Consider the following 17,730-nt stretch of genomic DNA (forward strand, 5'->3'; position numbering starts at 1 on the left):
TCAGGAGCCAACCCACTGGCAAGAAGAATTGGACGGCAAATATCAGAAGACTGTAACTAGACGGACTTGAAATAAAACCTGAACAGGACCTTGAAGTGTGATGTTAAATGTTGATGTTTGATGTTATATGTAAACCATTTTGTTTTTTTAAAATTTGTTGTTGCAAACTCATTCCAAGTTCTGCCCCATAGAACCCACAGATAGAGGTTACATGGGTATTTGGTAAACCCAAACCACACACCCCAAAAAAGATGGCAATAAAAGGAAACTGAAAAATTGGATCCTGAAAAATGTAAGACTAAGTTTGTTTGTTAGAATTACAACTTCCTCAGACAAAACCGGAAGAAAGCCTGACGTATTTTCTGCTCTAGAAGCTTTCCCGGGGGAGCCTCTCCACCCCAGAGCAAGGAGGGCTTGTCTCAGCCACCACCGCACTTCGAGGCACTTTGGGTTTTCAGAAAGAACCAGATGCAGAAACATGAATTTGCTTATCTCCACAAGTTGTCAACAAGTCTCAAGAACTGTTTGAGTCCCGTTGCCAGTGGTGGGATCCAAAAATTTTAGTAACGGGTTCCCATGGTGGTGGGATTCAAACAGTGGCGTAACGCCAATGGGGCTGGGCGGGGCACGACGGGGACGTGGCCGGACATTCCGGGGGCGGGGCATTGCTGGGCGGGGCTGTGGCAAGGACGCAGCCACTGCGCCGGTCCTTGGGCGGGAAATGAATGCACGCAGGCGCAGGCTGCCACGCACGCCGGTGCACCTCCTGCTAGACTGCTTCAAGTTCTGCGCGCTACTGCTGAGAGGAGGGGCGTCGCTAAGGCAAAAATCACGGGGCAAAATCACCCATTAGTCACCCCCTCTCGGCACACACAAATAATTAGTAGCCTACTCTCGGGAACCTGTGAGAACCTGCTGGATCCCACCTCTGTCCGTTGCACTTTAGAGACTCACAACATTTGGAGGGTATCTGACCAAGGGAGCTTCTTCAACTTTTGGTAGCTCACATCCTGAAAATCTCATTGGTCTCTCAGGTGCGCCTGCACTTGGGTCGAGCTCTCCTCAGAAACAAGTCCCAGGAGGTTCCTCAGTCCAGTCTCCCCAAATCAACATTTCTGCCTTCTTTCTCGCACATCCACAGGGTGACCCGACTGAGCCCTCAACCGAGCCCTGCCCAGAATCCTTTGGGGCATTCATGCTTCCCCTTGCAGACACGGCATGGTCTCTCAGTGGAGTCAAATAAATGTGGGAAGGGATGTCCTAAGCACGTCTCCAGATACAGGCCCCAGAACGCCAGTACAGGCGGGGCGGCAGGCTCTCTGGCCAGGGGTCCTGGATTCAAGGGTGGGACAGCCCTTCTGTGACAGCCCTGCCAAGACAAAATACAACACACCACGCAGGCTCTCTGACACCCGACCCTCCTGTTTCCTCGCCTGGGAAGGAGTTAATTATTCATGTGGAATTATGGCCCAGTTTGGCGTCACGAAGCCAGATTAATCGGTTCCTGTGCTTGACCTTGTGTTCCCTTCAGGAGGGGTCCTTCTTCCAGCCCCCGTATATTGTATTGCAGCGTGCTGCTGCTTCTCGGCCCCTTCCTCCCCTCCTTCTGTGTTCTGCTGGAAGGGTCCCAAAAGGTTAGCCCAGCTGGGATTTGGGGCCTGAGAAAACGGAGCCGCTGTAGCAACGGAGCGCCAAAAGTGGCTGTTTTTCTTCCGCAAATGACCCAGAATTCCCTACCGCAAGGAATAGATCTGGGATGGAATCGTAGAGACCCCTAAGGGCCATCAAGTCCAACCCCCTGCAATGCAAGGACACATAATCAAGCCAGAGAGAAGATTTGCCACGCAAATCAAGCATCAAGTAGCTAGACCCCATCAAGGCAGCGTTCTGGTCTCCTGACAGGACCCGATTCCCCTCCTCTCGTTTTCTGCCCCTTAGCCTGCTTCCTGTGTCTTCTGGAAGAGAGGCTGATCTGGGGGTCCTCAGCGCTCCCTCTGCTGCCCATAAGACCACATCTGGGGATGCAGCTACGTCTGTCGCTCTTCTTTATTTTGCTTCCAGTTCCGGGGGATCACGACAAGGGTGTGCTGTGCTCCAGAGGACAAGGGGAGTCACATTTTACTCAGTGGTGGGATCCAAAAATTTTAGTGGCAGGTTCCCATGGTGGTGGGATTCAAACAGTGGTGCAGCGCCAATGGGTCTGGGCGGGGCACGACAGGGCCGTGGCCGGGCATTCCGGGGGCGGGGCATTAATAATTTCTCTGTTACTGTAAAAAACTCTTACTGTAAAAAACAAAGTTCCTAATTTCCAGCTGGTCTCTTTCTGTCCATAATTTAAACTCATTCTAGCAAGTCCTATCGTCTGCTGCCAACAGAAACAACGACTTCTCCTCTAATTGACTGCCTGTCAAATACACACATACTTTCAAATACTTAAGTTTGTTTCTAGAAATCAAAAGAAGGAGACTTTCCTTAAACAAGGAATTTTACCATATTTCTAAGACATGTTTTTAAAACAGCCCCACAGGGAGAATTATCCCGTTTTCTACCTTCGCTAACCAGCCACATAGGAAACAACAGGACTTTATGGTTTTTGGACCTAATGGAATTTCTAACGGAAAAGCAGACCCAACTAGTAACCCCCTCTCGGCACACACAAATAATTAGTAACCCACTCTCGGGAACTGGTGAGAACCTGCTGGATCCCACCTCTGATTTTACTCCAAACAGTTCGCTGGAAAGTAATCCTCTAGAGCAGGGGTGTCCCACTCTGGCGCTTCGGATGTTTATGGACTACAATTCCCATCAGCCCAGTGTAAAAGGTCGATCAATGTCAAAAGACCGTGGCAAAGCTAACAAATAATAAATAATCATCACCAGTCACCCTCTTCCTGTCCCTTCCCCCCCCCCCAGAACAAGACCCTGCTCTACACAGCATGAATGGGGTTTTTTTTGGGGGGGGGGGGGAGCGGGTCTCGGATCCAATCTTGTGTGTCAATATATATTGGTTCTTTGGCCATTCACAGGGTGTGTTTTCTGGATCCGTGCTCACGCTCCCATTTGCGTGTGGGCTCTTTCCTTTATTCCCGAAAACCACGGTCATTTTCCTGTTCTGGTTCGGCTTTCCCTAGAGACCCCCTTCAAGACTAGAAACTGCTACCCACCCCTGAAACCCTATCCAGATTCCTTCATTTTCTCTTAGATCGCTTTTGTATGCTCTGTGCGCATATGCTCATTACTTAAAATATATATTTCACGTTTTATTATTTTTATTCTTTAATAAAAACCGATTTTAATTGTGCAACCGCCTGCTCGTTTGAGAGCTGTCACCCCAGACTATCCTGGTATACATAAGTTATTAATCCCCTGACCCCTTTCACTGTCTCCAGCTAATTCCCCACCCCAATTAAAGGTGGGGCTGTCCACTTAGGGTAACAGACTTATGGGGGAGGATCACGCGGGCATAATCCTGCACATTTGAATACCATCAGACGACACACGTTTTTCGGAGTGCAGCCATAGGGAGCAATCCAGTGGGAAACTCTTTAGCTTTGTGTGTGATTGTGCATGATTTCCTGTGTGCTGGTGTAACCTCTATCTGTGGGTTCTGTGGGGCAGAACTTGGAATGAGTTTGCAACAACAAATTTTAAGAACAAAATGGTTTACTTTCTTAACATATAACATATAACATCAACATTTAACATCACACTTCAAGGTCCTGTTCAGGTTGCATTTTCAAGTCCTTCTAGTTACAGTCTACTGATACTGCCAAGTCCAATTCTTCTTTGCAAGTGGGTTGGCTCCTGAAGACTCCGAGGGCTTGGTGAACAGGATTCAACATGGTGAAGTTTCCAGGAGAACTCTCACCCATTACAAACACAAAAAGAACCCCTGAAACAATAAACTCCAACATTTACAACATAGCAAAAATAAACAACTACCTTCCCACTAGTTCCCGACAAATTTCAGTTACCTTAACAAGGTGTTAAGGGCTTATACCAGGGGTCTTCAAACTATGGCCCTCCAGATGTTCATGGACTACAATTCCCATCAGCCCCTGCCAGCATGGCCAAGTGGCTTATACAAACCAAGGTCCGTGTCTGGCAGCCTCGACTCCTCCAAACTACATGAGCTCTGCAGCCTCCTGCTGCTTTGAGTCTCCACCCCTTTCTGGGTCAACCCATTCTGAGCATGGGGGTTACACTTGGCCCTATGAGAGCGGCTATCGGAGACGAGAATCTTTCCCCCCTTTTCCACCTCCTAAGCTGGTGTTGTGCGGCTGCCTCTACTAGCGCACCAGTCCATGCAAACAGCTGTAAAGCAGAGTAGATCGGAAGGGGGCAACATGGTGCTTTTCCCTTTCATCCTGGAAAACTTTGGTTTGCTTGTGGACAGAAAACTTTGGTTTCTGACACCCAGGGGCCAGACACAGATGGGAGAAAGCCTCCTTAGCACAGGCAGAAGACCCTGAAAAGAGAATGGCTTCTTCAGAGCAACATCTGGTTCAGGTCAAATATGCAGCCCAATCACTACCCAGAATAAGACCCAGCAGTGGCGTACCACTAATGGGACCATGGGGTATCCCATGTCCTCGGGGGCACGCTGTTTCATCATACGGGGGCACCAGCCACACGTCCTCAAGCCCTGCCCCCCTCCCGGCCTCCCTGCAGGCCGCCTCCTGCGGAAGGCAGAAACTGGCTTGCAGGGAGAGAGGTTGGTGGTGGGCCCAGGTGGGCGCTGTGGCACAGGCCAGCACAGAAGCCGACCTGCTGCCATGGCATCCATCCAAGCTGCCCCCCGAGCCCTGCCCTCCCTCTGTCTCCCTGCTGGCTCCCATAAGTGGGGCACGGGGAGCCAGGCGGGGGGAAGGTGGGGGCATGTCCCCGGACGCCATTTAGGCCTGGTACACCCTTAAGACACAGCAAGCCAAATTAAGCCACAAGGCCTGCCATGAAAACATTACCCCCTGAAGAAGCGACTGGGACTCCAGAGGGCTCTTCTAACAGGAGGAGCAGCAGTGGCGTAGGAGGTTAAGAGCTCATGTATCTAATCTGGAGGGACCGGGTTTGATTCCCAGCTCTGCCGCCTGAGCTGTGGAGGCTTCTCTGGGGGATTCAGATTAGCCTGTGCACTCCCCCACACACCAGCTGGGTGACCTTGGGCTAGTCACAGCTTCTCGGAGCTCTCTCAGCCCCACACACCTCACAGGGTGTTTGTTGTGAGGGGGGAAGGGCAAGGAGATTGTCAGCCCCTTTGAGTCTCCTTACAGGAAAGAAAGGGGGGATATAAATCCAAACTCTTCTTCTTCTTCTTCTTCTTCTTCTTACCTTCACTCGCTCAAAGACCCTCCTGGGCCTTCCAGAAGCTGCTCCCTACAAGCCTCTCGGCTGTGGGAAGCGGCTCCCAGCTGCCCAATTATCCCAGACTGGACGGCTTCAGTTTCCCTTCACCCAAGTAGGTCCAAGCAGCAGATAAAAGAATCGGGAACGGATGCATAGAAAGGCAGGAAATTAAAGAAAAGATTCCTTGGACAGCCACAGAAGCTTGGGCAATTGCCGACCAGTCGGGCCCAGGGGAACAGCTTTAAAAAACGCCCCCACAGCTGCCTTTAACCCCCCCCCTCCAAAAAAATCCCCTTTAAATGACCCAACTTCCCTTCTATCCAAGCTCGCCAAGGCAGGGAAGACAGGGGGGGGGGAGGACAAGGCCGGGGAGGGGGCTCTGCTTTCCTGGCCTTATTCCTGCCTCCAGTGTCTTGCCGGACTCAGCACAGCACCACTCAGACGAAGGAAAGTAAGCTGAATTTTAAAGGATCGGTCCCTTTATAATGCAGCTAACTTTCCTCTGTCCAAGGGGTACCGGTTTTCTTGAGGGATCATTGTGGGAAAGGGGGCCTGGATACCCCCAGACACTTGGGGGACAGAAAAATGGGTGCCTGGGGCAGCAATCCCCACCCCTCACTACACCCCTGATTGGGCCCTCTTGGCAGGGATATTGGGATTGCATGGCTGATGGCTGTTTCTCATCTTCGTCCTTCTGCAAATGAGGAAGGTGTGGCTCAGCTTTGTGTCTTTACCCCCCCAATACCCCCCCCCTGCTGTTAAGTCGGGGAGAAAATCCCGAAGCATACGTCTCTCACAAAAGCCCCTATTGGGGAAGGTCATGGCCCCCCACGGCCTATATGATGTCGAGGACAATGAGTCTGAGCACGTGTTTTATGTGCACCAACTCCCAGAAGTAACCTTGGGTCTCTTGGACTCTGATAGCCTTTCTTGGCTCAACTCCTCCGACAATAGTCGGAAGGTTGAATGTTAAAGTAGCTGTGGAGGCCAAGAGAACGTTATTAGGCATATTACCAAAGAATCTTTTAAGAAACTAGGAAGAATTGTTACGATATTAGAGAACAGCAGCTAGAGTGGCACTTAGACATGTTGGAAGATGGAAGAATGTCCTAGTCTAGAAAAACCGGGGAAATAAAATGGGGTTGTACACAACAAACAACAACAACAACAACAACAACAACAACAACAACAACAACAACAACAGGAGGAGGAAGAGGAGGAGGAGGAGGAGTTTGGATTTATATCCCCCCCTTTCTCTCAAAGGGGCTTACAATCTCCTTGCCCTTCCCCACTCACAGCAAACACCCTGTGAGGTAGGTGGGGCTGAGAGAGCTCCGAGAAGCTGTGACTAGCCCAAGGTCACCCAGCTGGCGTGTGTGGGAGTGCACAGGCTAATCTGAATTCCCCAGATAAGCCTCCACAGCTCAGGTGGCCGAGCTGGGAATCAAACCCGGTTCCTCCAGATTAGATACACGAGCTCTTAACCTCCTACGCCACTGCTGCTCCCTTAGCAAAATTAATGAGCGTGTTGTCGAAGGCTTTCATGGCCGGAATCACTGGGTTGTGAGGTCATGATCTCCCTCTTGTCGACCACTGTTGTGGGTTTTCCAGGTTGTATGGTAACGTTTCGCCTGCATCTGTGGCTGCCAGCATTTTCCAGTAGCATTTTCTGACGTTTCATCTGCATCTATGGCTGGCAGCCACAGATGCAGGCGAAATGTCAGGAGAAAATGCTACAGGAACATGGCCATGCAGCCCGGAAAACCCACAACACCCCAAAATTAATGAGCTTGGACAACAAAAGACCCAATCAAGAATTTTTTTAAAAAATGGAACATGTACTTCTCCTATTACTGATAAATGTAAGGTGTGGGGGGGGGATGAAATGAAATGTAAATTAAAAAGTGTAGTATTAATTTATAAAATCACTAGTAGGTGTTAATATTACGATACTTGTGCTGGAACACAAAAGAAATGTATAATTCGACCAAATCTATAAATTTCGGGAAAATATTTGGAACGTAATAATTGTGTTTGAATATTAGATTATCAATCTCTGTTTTAATAGGATATCATTGGTATAATTTCATTCACTCTCTCTAGCATCTTTCAAACTATCATTAAGCTATGTTTTGTCCTCATTTCCTTTTTGTTGTTGTTGTTTCTACATTGTAGTTTATGAAAAAGAAATATGTTTTAGGAGCACTCGGAAAGTCGCAGGCCTTCTTAGGGAAACAGGAGCCATTAAAACCCCCTTAAACCCCTCAGAAAAGCTCTAGAGTCCACTAAGTTATGCAAACGGGGGGCCTCACTCCCAGCTCAGGATCGGAGCTGCCAGAGAAATCCCAACTCCCAGGGAGGAGAGAAGTCAGGAAATGGGGGAAACTTTGTTGTATTATCAATTTCCCTGGAGGAAACGGCTGTTTCGGGGTGCGGATTCTATGCCATCACATTTCTTCTGAGCTCTCTCACCCCCAACCCCCAACTTTACCAGCCCCAGACTCTACCCCTAAATCCAGAGGCGTGTCTAGGGAAATGTAGCCTGGTGCAAAATCTGAGTTTCCCCCTGACCGTATGGGCAGCCACCCTCCCCTACCACGACCAAACAACTTTTTTTTGCACTAGATCATCTCAAAAGGTCAACTATTGGCTAGAGAGTTCCCTACCCTAATCACCGCAGCCAAGAAAACGTGCTCCCCCCTGTATTTTTCTCTCCCATTTGAACGGGGCCACTTGGCACACTACCTGTATTGCTTAATAAACCCCGCTCAAAGGAGAGCCATGATGCTCACCAGGTTTAATGTTATGCCTTCTGCCTTGTTACATGGCAGATTTAATAAGCAAGAAAAGGCGAAAAGATTGTGCCCGTGTAACGAAGGCTCAGTTGAATCTCTGGCCCACCAATTACTACACTGTCTCAGATTCAAGGAAATCAGATCCAAGTATGTGAATCTCACTCCTTTACATTTACCCCATCTCCCCGATTTAATTAGATTACACTACTTGCTGGATAATCCTGATCCTTCTTTCTGTATGATAGTGGCAGACTTTCTCCTGGAAATTACCAAACGCCAGTAGATTTCCTTCGAACCTAACATTTATCTCCTGTATTGTATATGCTTTTTAATCCGTTTTTTAATTATTGTTGTACTGTTGTCTATGCCAATAAAGGCTTGCTTCACTTCACATCACTAGATCATCTCGCCCCGGGGGGAAGGAGGAGGGGTGTGGGAAGTGATTTTCTGCCCCCCCCCACATGATTAAATGGCTGCAGCCTGGGGACCCCATATGTCCCCCTGGGTGGTACACCCCGCCTAAATATCCAGGAAATCCACAATTTGGAGCTAGAGACCTGAGGAGGGCTTGATTTGAGGAGGGGAAGGGCCACAGCGGGTGTACAAGGCCATCGAATTCACTCTCCAAAGTAGCCATTTTGTCCAGGGGAAGCGATTCCTGTTGTCTGGACATGAGCTGCAATTCCAGGGGATCTCCAGTCTTCCCCAGGGGCTTGGCAACCCCAAATGCAGGCCTTGACATCAGGGTGCCCGCCCATGCCACCCCTGGGATTGGTTTCTGGTGGAGGTGGCTTGAAAGAAAACATTCATAATTGTTTGCCGAAGGTGCCTCTGAGCATAGGCAAAGGGATTTTCTCTTAATTAATGAGCCTGGAGGGCTGCTGAGGGCCAGAAGCCGGCCCAAACGGATCCCAGCAGTGCCGATAGCCAGAGGTGTGGGGAGGGAAAATGGTGCCCAGGGCATTTTCCCTCCCTCCCTGCTCCGGGTGCCCCTCCCCCCATGCCCCTCCCACTCCCCACTTACCTGAGGCGGCAGCAGTCCCAACCTGGCGGGGCAGGGCCGAGGGGTGCCCGGCACCAACCCCAGCTGAAAGAGCAGCCTGGTGGGGCGGGTGGGCTGAGGGGGGGAGGAGAAAGGGTGGGGGATAATTTTCCAAAAAAAACCCCATGTGATGTGAACGGGGGCTGCCCGGGGCGTTTGTCCCTAGGCAACCCCGTGGAAGTTCCGCCTCTGCTGACAGCCACAGCTGTTTCTAGACCTGCCCGTCCTTGGGCCACCAGGCAAGGAAGAGGCCTGCCCACCTCTCCTGACAAGTCCCTAAAATGGGACAAGCTGGCAACATGTGGGGCTCCTCCTCGGGGCCAGGGCTGACCGCCTGCTTGCCCTGGGCCTCCCGGGGCAGCTGGAATGCCATTTTGTGCGGTATGCGGCAGAGCATGACAGAACGTGTCAAGCAGAGGGCAAGGGAGGTTGCAACCTTTGCCGGAGAACAGAGACCCGCCAGACACCACAAGGAGCTTTCTTGTTTGGAGACCAAAAAAAAAAAAAACCACCCCGAGGGAAAGCTGTTTGGCAGAGGAGGGGGAGCAGCGGGTTGCGTGGGAGAGGCCGGACGACGGCTAGCAGCAAGACCGGCCCAGGCGGTTCCCTCTCGCTGCGCCCTTCTGCACCTGGAAAGTACAAGAAGCAAGTCGATTGCAAAGTGGCCGAAGCCCCTGAGAAGCGGCCGGAGTGCCCAGGGCCCTAAACAGGGTTGTCACCCTCCAGGTTTGGCCTGGAGATCTCCCAGAATCACACCCAATCTTCAGGCAACAGAGATCAGTTCTCTGGAGGAAACAGTAACTTTGGAGGGTGGACTCTGAGAGCTCAGGAGCGCCTTGTCACCCTAGAGCCGTGGTGGCGAACCTTTGGCCCTCCAGATGTTATGGACTACAGTTCCCATCAGCCCCTGCCAGCATGGCCAATTGTAGTCCATAACATCTGGAGTGCCAAAGGTTCGCCACCACAGCCCTAGAGCATAAGCATAAGCATTTTATTGTCATTGTGCACGCACAGCGAAATTTACAGCAGCATTCCTCAATGCACACGATTTCAGACTCATACCCCATCCCCACTTTCCCCTTCCTCCACCCATCCCTCCACAGCCCCAAACACATCAACACAAAGCCGCGGAGTTCAGCATCGCCACAGCTCTAGAGTAGAAGCTGTCTCTAAGCCTCTTTGTCCTAGTTTTGATAGACCTGTGTCGTCTGCCGGATGGTCACAGTTCAAAAAGAGAGTGTGCTGGATGAGACAGGTCTCTCAGAATATTTTGGGCTTTCTTTCGGCTTCGGGAATTATAGCGTTCTTCCAAGGAGGGGAGAGGGCAGCCGATAATCCTCTGTGCAGGAGTGATCACCCTTTGGAGCGCCTTCCTATCTGCCACGGTACAACTGGAGAACCACACACAGATGCAGTAGGTTAAGACTACACCCAGAGGTTTGACCCCCACGTAAGATATTCAAGGTAGAATGCCTCTATACATGGGAGTTCCATTTTTGTTATCATATCATAACTAATAGCCTGTTCTCCTCCAGAAGTGATGGGATCCCTCTGAAATACCACTAGTTAATTATACGGCACATTAAGACAGAGGTTGGGCTGTGGAGTCTGGGGTCTTGAAGGTCACTGGGCTTCCCGTTTTCCACAGAGCTCAGTTAACCCTTGCTTAAGAGTTCACTTAAGAATTCACTTAAGAGTTTAGGAGTTATAGCACACCAAGCATTACTGCCGGAGAAGCAAGTTAACGCTTCCAAAGGGGTAGCCCTTTGAGGGTCCATAACTTTGGCCCCCCTGAACCAAACTGTACCAAACCTGGGGAGTATCATTAGGGCAGTCTCCAGATGATACCCGGAAATTTTGGTGCCAATACATTTAAAAATGCGCTCCCTTCAGGAACATCCCAGAAATTTGCCCAAGAATCCTTGTTCTGCATTGAGTTTTCTGCATTGCTGTCAATGGGGGTTGCAGGCTGCGAGGGGGGGGGCACATTTCTGAAGGCACAGTCTCAAAGCTTTCAGGGTCTCATCAGGAGACTGCCCTAATGATACTCCCCAGGTTTGGTGCAGTTTGGTTCAGGGGGGCCAAAGTTATGGACCCTCAAAGGGGGTGCCCCATCCCCCATTCTTTCCAATGGGAGCTATGGAGCTACATTTTGAGGGTCCATAACTTTGTCCTTACTGAACCAAACTGCACCAAATTGGGGGGGTAGCATAAGGACAGTCTTCTGACGATACGCTGAAATTTTGGTGGCGATATGTCTAAAAATGCACCCCCTGCAGGCACCAATGACCTGGTCCAAAAAAAATTGGGGTCATGGTGGGGTGGCCGCCCATGGAGGGGGCATCCAACATAGGTTTTGCCCAGGGCTTCAGTTTGCCTCGTTACGCCCCTGGATTCAACCGGTTAGCTACCGGTTCAGTAGAACTGGTGCAAACCAACTGAATTCTACCTCTGGGGTTCACCGGTGGAATAGCCCAGGGCCTCTCTTCATCTGAATCTGGCACTGACTCTGGCGATCAGTTGTAATTATAGATCAGGGGTAGGGAACCTGCGGCTCGAGAGCTGCATGCAGCTCTTCTGCCCTTGCACTGCGGCTCCACGAGCCGAGCTGCCGGCTTCATCCTTGCCCGCCCTGCAGGCAGCACGGCGGGCGCACCAATTGCACGTGGCCAGCTGGGCAGTGCCGCGGGCTTCCCCTCTCGCCCACCCCGTTCGAGCGGGGCGGGCACTTTCCCGGCGGATGGCAAGGCTAAGCCGCTGGCCCCATCCTTGCCCGCCCTGCAGGCAGCAGGGCGGGCGCATCCATGCGCTTCTCAGAATGAGTGGAGTAAAAGGTTAAAAAAACCCAATATATACAGTGTTATCTTTATTTTAAATGTCAAAAATTATTTGCGGCTCCAAGTGTTTTCTTTTCCCGTGGAAAACGGGTCCAAATGGCTCTTTGAGTGTTAAAGGTTCCCTACTCCTGTTCTAGATCACCAGGTCTGGACTGGAGGTTGGCAACACATGGCTGCAGCAATTAAGTGCTAGGCATGCATTTGCAAAACAGCCCTATAACTGGCCTTGTACTTGAGGCAGGCGATGATGCCCGGCCGGCCTTGTGGGGTGTGCACCACTCCCCTCTCCTGTGTGAGACTAATGGGGGGGGTAGTCAACAGGACGGAGATCATGACCTCACAACAGAGCTTTAGGAAGGGGGGGGTCTGCGGCTCTCCCCAATTTGGAGCACTGCAGGACTGCACAATACCCTTGAGGGAATAAGTTAAGACAGTCTTGCGTTTAGGGTAGGGGGGGCTGACGCAGGTATTTCCTGCCCCTGGGTTCACTCCTGGATGACCGTTCGCTGTGAGCCTGGCCATAGTGCATGGCCTCATGCTGGGGGGGCCCTGCTGTTTGCCCCCCTCCTTGCAGAACAAAACACTGTCCCCATTGCAAACAAAAAAAACCCAAAAAAATCTCTTATTGTTTGGGCTTTCAACCCCCGGCTCTTGAGGTCAAGGGTGGCCCCGCCACTTTGATAGGTTCTGGCAGCCGCTATAATTCTGCAAAAGGCCTGCTGGCAGAGGCCTGACCTCTCGCGACCCCCTTCCGCTAGCAAATCCCCTCCTCTCCTGCGGTAGGAAGTCCTCCCATCTGGGGTCAGGGCCTGGTCAGAAGAGGAGAGGAGAACAGACCCAAAACTCCGGCTGGATTTCTTGCCTCCCCGGGGGAACAAAACTCACCCTCCAGGCAGCAGCAGCAGCAGCAGCAGCAGCAGCAGCAGCAGCAGCAGCAGCAGCAGCAGCAGAAGAAGAAGAAGAAGAAGAAGAAGAAGAAGAAGAAGAAGAAGAAGGGGAGGAGGAGGAGGAGGAGGAGGAGGAGTTTGGACTTATATCCCCCCCTTCTCTCCTGCAGGAGACTCAAAGGGGCTTACAATCTCCTTGCCCTTCCCCCCTCACAACAAACACCCTGTGAGGTAGGTGGGGCTGAGAGAGCTCCGAGAAGCTGTGACTAGCCCAAGGTCACCCAGCTGGCGTGTGTGGGAGTGTACAGGCTAATCTGAATTCCCCAGATAAGCCTCCACAGCTCAGGCGGCAGAGTGGGGAATCAAACCCGGTTCCTCCAGATTAGATACACGAGCTCTTAACCTCCTACACCACTGCTGCTCCAAACCCGTTCCATCTGCTTGCTAGGGCAGCACCCGTTCAAATCTATATCTGCAAAATGAATATATTGGAACTGGGGGGGGGGGGGGGGGCAGATTCCCAGTCTGCTTGCATTAGGACCCATTGGCCCGGTTTTTCTTCTTCGTTCAGCGTGGTGTGGTGGTTAAGAGCCGGTGGATTCTAATCTGGAGAACTGGGTTTGATTCCCCACTCCTCTCCCTGAGTGGCGGAGGCTTATCTGGTGACCCAGATGTGTTTTCCGAACTCCTACATTCCTGCTGAGTGATGTAGGGCTAGTCAGAGTTCTCTCTGAACTCTCTCAGCCTCCCCTACCTCACAAGGTGTCTGTTGTGGGGGGAGGAAGGGAAAGGAGCTTGTCAGCCACCTTGAGTCTCCTTACAGGAAATAAAGGTGGGGTATAAATCAAAACTCTTCTTCTTCTTTTGCTGGCCAGGAGAGTAAAGAAGGAGCAATGAAGCAGCAGGAGCTCCCATGCACCAGATAACCGAAGGCAGTGGTGGCGAACCTATGGCACGGGTGCCAGAAGTGGTACTCAGAGCCCTCTCTGTGGGCACACGCAAACAGAGTGTCCCCCCCACACACACACACATCTAGGCTGGCCTGGGCCGCTGGGCTTGTTTATTAGCATTAAACCTAAGACCTAGTTTTGGGGAAGCAGTGTAGGTAACCCTGTTAAGCGCTGTTAAACCCCACTGATTTTCATGCGAGGAACTAAAGCACTATCCTTTACCTGGAGTAAGCTTGGTTGCTGGCAATGGGGCTTGCTTCTGAGTAAACCCTGCTAGGGTCGTGATTCACCCGTTCGAAGAGTTGAATGGTTGCTTCAAAGCAAAGCCACCGACTACCAACAAGCTTACTCCCATGTAACGCACGCCTTGGAGCCAACCGGTTTTCCCTAAACGAAAACCTCAGTATTCAGGTTAAATGGCCGTGTTGGCACTTTGCGATAAATAGGTGGGTTTGGGGTTGCAATTTGGGCCCTCGGTCTCGAAAAGGTTCGCCGTCACTGTTCCAGGGGATTCTCTAATCGGCATTCCGAACCCTTAGTAGTGGGTGATGTAGATCTTCGTGGTATCTTCGTGGCCACGTCCGCCCCCTCGTGGCCAACCTGCCTCAAAGCACAAGGCAGGCGAGGATTTTCGTGGGGACGCCCCACCCGGGTCTCGCAAATAAAAAGGGGGACCCCCTCCGCCCCCTTCAATCCCCAGGCCCGGGACCCCTCCGGAGGTCTCCCCTGGAGGCCGGGCTGGCCCGAGGACGCGGCTGGGACTGGTTGGGAGGTCAAGCGGTTGGGGGGGGGGGGGGCTCGTTTGGGACGACCCCGCAGCCTGTTCTCCGACCGCGCGTGCCCCCATAGTGCTCGTGCGCATGCGCTTGCCGACAGGTGCGCCAGGAACAACCGGTCAGCCCCCCTTCTGGACCTTGAAGAATTTTCCTTCCAGTTGCTGGGGGGGGGGGGGGTGGATGGCGAACCTGAGCAATGCTTGTTGGCCCCCAAAGGCAACACGGGGGGACATTATTGGCCAAGAAGTAGCAGCTGTCCATGGTCGGGGGCGGATTCGAGCAGAGGCCCCCCTTCCTGCAGGGTCCTGTTCGCTGGAGCCGTCATTTAAAAACGCGCCCCAAGGGAAAGTCCGCAGATTTGGGGGGGGGGGGGGGGGTTTTGCAAAAAATCCCAAAAGGGAGCAGGCGCCAGATATGACAAGCAACCAGTCGGGCCGCGCAGCAGGCAGCCATTCAACCGGTCAGGTTTTTTCTGTGGGGTATCTTAAAGGCACAGGGAGGGGGGGCAAGCAACCTCAGGTTGGATTCAGCGAGCGGGTGGGTGTGTTCCTCTCCCCCCCCCCCCCGGTGGCGGCGGAAGATGGAAGCGTCGGAGGAGGGGTCGATCCGGGGCGCTTTGCAGAGGAGCAGTGGGTTTGCTGCGAGGAAATGGCCCCATTGCAGCCCCCTTTATACCCCCACCACCCACCCCTCGCGAAGGGAGGGGCGCAGCGCAATCCTGTGCAGTTACACCCCCCATCCCGTCTCCCTGGCCGTGCAAAAGGCAACGCGGCCGCGGCGGGTCCTCCCCTCCCGAGTTAGCCCCCAGGACCACATTTCCCAGAGGGCAACGGGAGGCGGAGGGGCGGGGAGAGCGGCCCGGGGAGCCCCGAGGCCTTCTGGGAGATGTAGTCCTCCTGTCCCAACGAATCAGGGACGAGGGACTACGTTTCCCAGAGTCCTCCCGGAGGAAGAGAAACGGCTTTGCAAGAGGGGGCAGGTCGGGATTCAACACCGAAGGTCAGGGCGGGGGTCTTGCGCGTCGCGGGGGGGGGGGGGGGCGAGGGTGGTGCTTGCCCCCTTGCAGTGCATTGCATTGCATTACATTACATTGCAGGCAGGCAGAGTGGGGCAGCCCCCACGCCCCCGGGGAGCAAGAGGCTTTGCAACCTCCACGCCCCCTTCCTCTCTGCGCAGGAGCGACCCTCCGCCCCACTCCGGCCGGGGGCATCCCTGGAGAGGCTGTCGTCTGGGGAGGGTGCAGAATCCGCCCCCCCCCCCAGTAGCCCTGTCTTCCAGGGGGGCTGAGCTCTGTGGCCACTCCAGGCCCCACCTGAAGGTTGGCAGCGCTCGGGCTGGGGGTTAGAGTCGTCCCTGAGGGAAGGCTCTCTGCAGGTGCTCAGAAACCCTTCCACCTACTGCTTCCAGGGATTTGGGGGATGAAAGCGAACTCGGGGTGGGGGGGGGGGAGGTCTAATCTCCTCTCACCTGAAGTGGGCGGGGCCGAGAGCGCCCCCTGTCCTGGAGCACAGGTGCCAAACTCATGGCCCTCCAGATGTTATGGACTACAGCTCCCATCATCCCCTGCCAGCATGATGCTGGCAGGGGATGATGGGAACTGTAGTCCATAACATCTGGAGGGCCACGAGTTTGACACCTGTGTCCTAGAGGGTGGGGCGGCTGAGGCTCATTCAGGGAGCGGAACAGGTGTGGTGCCCCGCCCTGGAGAATCAACAGTCAGAGGTTGGCCTAGGCTTGAGGAATATGGTTGCCAACTCCAGGTTGAGAAACTCTGGAAGATTGGGGGGGCACGGAGAGGGGGTTTGGGGGAGCCAGGGACTTCAGTGGGGTATAATACCGTAGGGACTCAGGAAAGTAGTCGTTTTCTCCAGCAAATCTGAACTCTGCAGTGTGGAGGTGAGCTATTGTTATAGGAGATTTCTAGCTTGGCAACCTTACCAGGGAAAAAGGAAGAGGATCTCTGCTTGGCCGAGATACCCCCCCCCCCCCCCCCCCCCCGGAGTCTTGCGTACATCTCTTTCTGCTGTGCCCCTCCCTCAGGACAGGGTGGGGGCGCAGGGGGGCTGCAGCAGCCCCACCGACCCACAGCCCCTCTTGTGTCTTGCAGGCCGGCTCTCTCGCCTCCCCTCCTCCGATGCTGCCGTCCCGCCTGCTGCTGCTGCTCCCCCGCCGCCGGCTCTGCTGGCCGTCGCTGACCTGTGCCTACTCCGCAGGGGGCGGCCCTTCCATGGAGAAGCCGGTGGAGGCGGCCATCCGGGCCAAACTCCAAGAGGCCCTCCAGCCCGTCCACCTGGAGGTCATGAACGACAGCCACATGCACGACGTGCCCCGGGGCTCGGAGACCCACTTCCGGGTGGCGGTGGCCAGCCGGTCCTTCGAGGGCCTCTCCCTCATCCACCGCCACCGGCTGGTGAACGACATCCTGCAGGAAGAGCTAGCCGGCCCGGTGCATGCCCTCTCCATCCAGGCCAAGACCCCGCAGCAGTGGGAGAAGCACCCCGCCGTGGGCCGGAGCCCCCCGTGCCTCGGGGGGGCCAAACACGACCCGCACGTGGCCAGCAAAGTGGGGAAAAGGGACTGACGAACGCCCGGGGGTCGGGGGCTCTTGGGAGCCCTGGGGAGGGGGCGAACCGCTTTGGCAGCTGGGAGGATTCTGCCGCTCCTATCCCAAAGCTTTGCATCGTTGCACTCATTTACAGGAAGGTTTCACAGGGCAGCGGGCGTCTCTCTGCTCGGCAAGGCCTGCTCCGGCCAGCTGTCTGGCTTCTGTTGCAGCAGAAAGATTTGGCTTTTGTGAGAACGAGCGTCCTGCTTCGCCTTTCCCAACACTAATTAAATATCTCCATGTTGTTTAAGGTGTGGCTCGGTGCAGCTTTCATGGGAGGAAGCAGAGATCCTTTCTGCAGAAGACGGCTGGGAGGGAGGCCTCTGTTTATTTACTTTATCTGTGTCTCATTTTTTCCCCGACGGGGATTAGATCTTCTCTTCTGTGTTGTCTTTACGAGGTCGGCTGTGCTACCCTGTTTCCCCGAAAATAAGACATCCCCGGAAAATAAGACGTAGTAGAGGTTTTGCTGAAGTGCTAAATATAAAGCATCCC

At 53.4% G+C, this 17,730-nt stretch overlaps 1 protein-coding gene across 1 annotated transcript; it reads left to right on the forward strand.

Moving 5' to 3' along the window:
• Nucleotides 1–15,513: 15,513 nt before the first annotated feature.
• Nucleotides 15,514–17,485, forward strand: BOLA1 (bolA family member 1). Its single transcript, XM_048507010.1, has 2 exons — nt 15,514–15,629; nt 16,738–17,485. Exon 2 carries the CDS (start codon nt 16,765–16,767, stop codon nt 17,209–17,211), a length of 447 nt encoding a protein of 148 aa, XP_048362967.1. The 5' UTR covers nt 15,514–15,629; nt 16,738–16,764; the 3' UTR covers nt 17,212–17,485.
• Nucleotides 17,486–17,730: the final 245 nt, after the last annotated feature.

The sequence above is a fragment of the Sphaerodactylus townsendi genome, linkage group LG01, assembly GCF_021028975.2.
Source record: "Sphaerodactylus townsendi isolate TG3544 linkage group LG01, MPM_Stown_v2.3, whole genome shotgun sequence".
Taxonomy (NCBI): domain Eukaryota; kingdom Metazoa; phylum Chordata; class Lepidosauria; order Squamata; family Sphaerodactylidae; genus Sphaerodactylus; species Sphaerodactylus townsendi.

What these genes read in the sequence shown, in the direction of transcription:
- BOLA1 (XM_048507010.1), top strand. Translation starts at nt 16,765, where the DNA reads ATGCTGCCGTCCCGCCTGCTGCTGCTGCTCCCCCGCCGCCGGCTCTGC.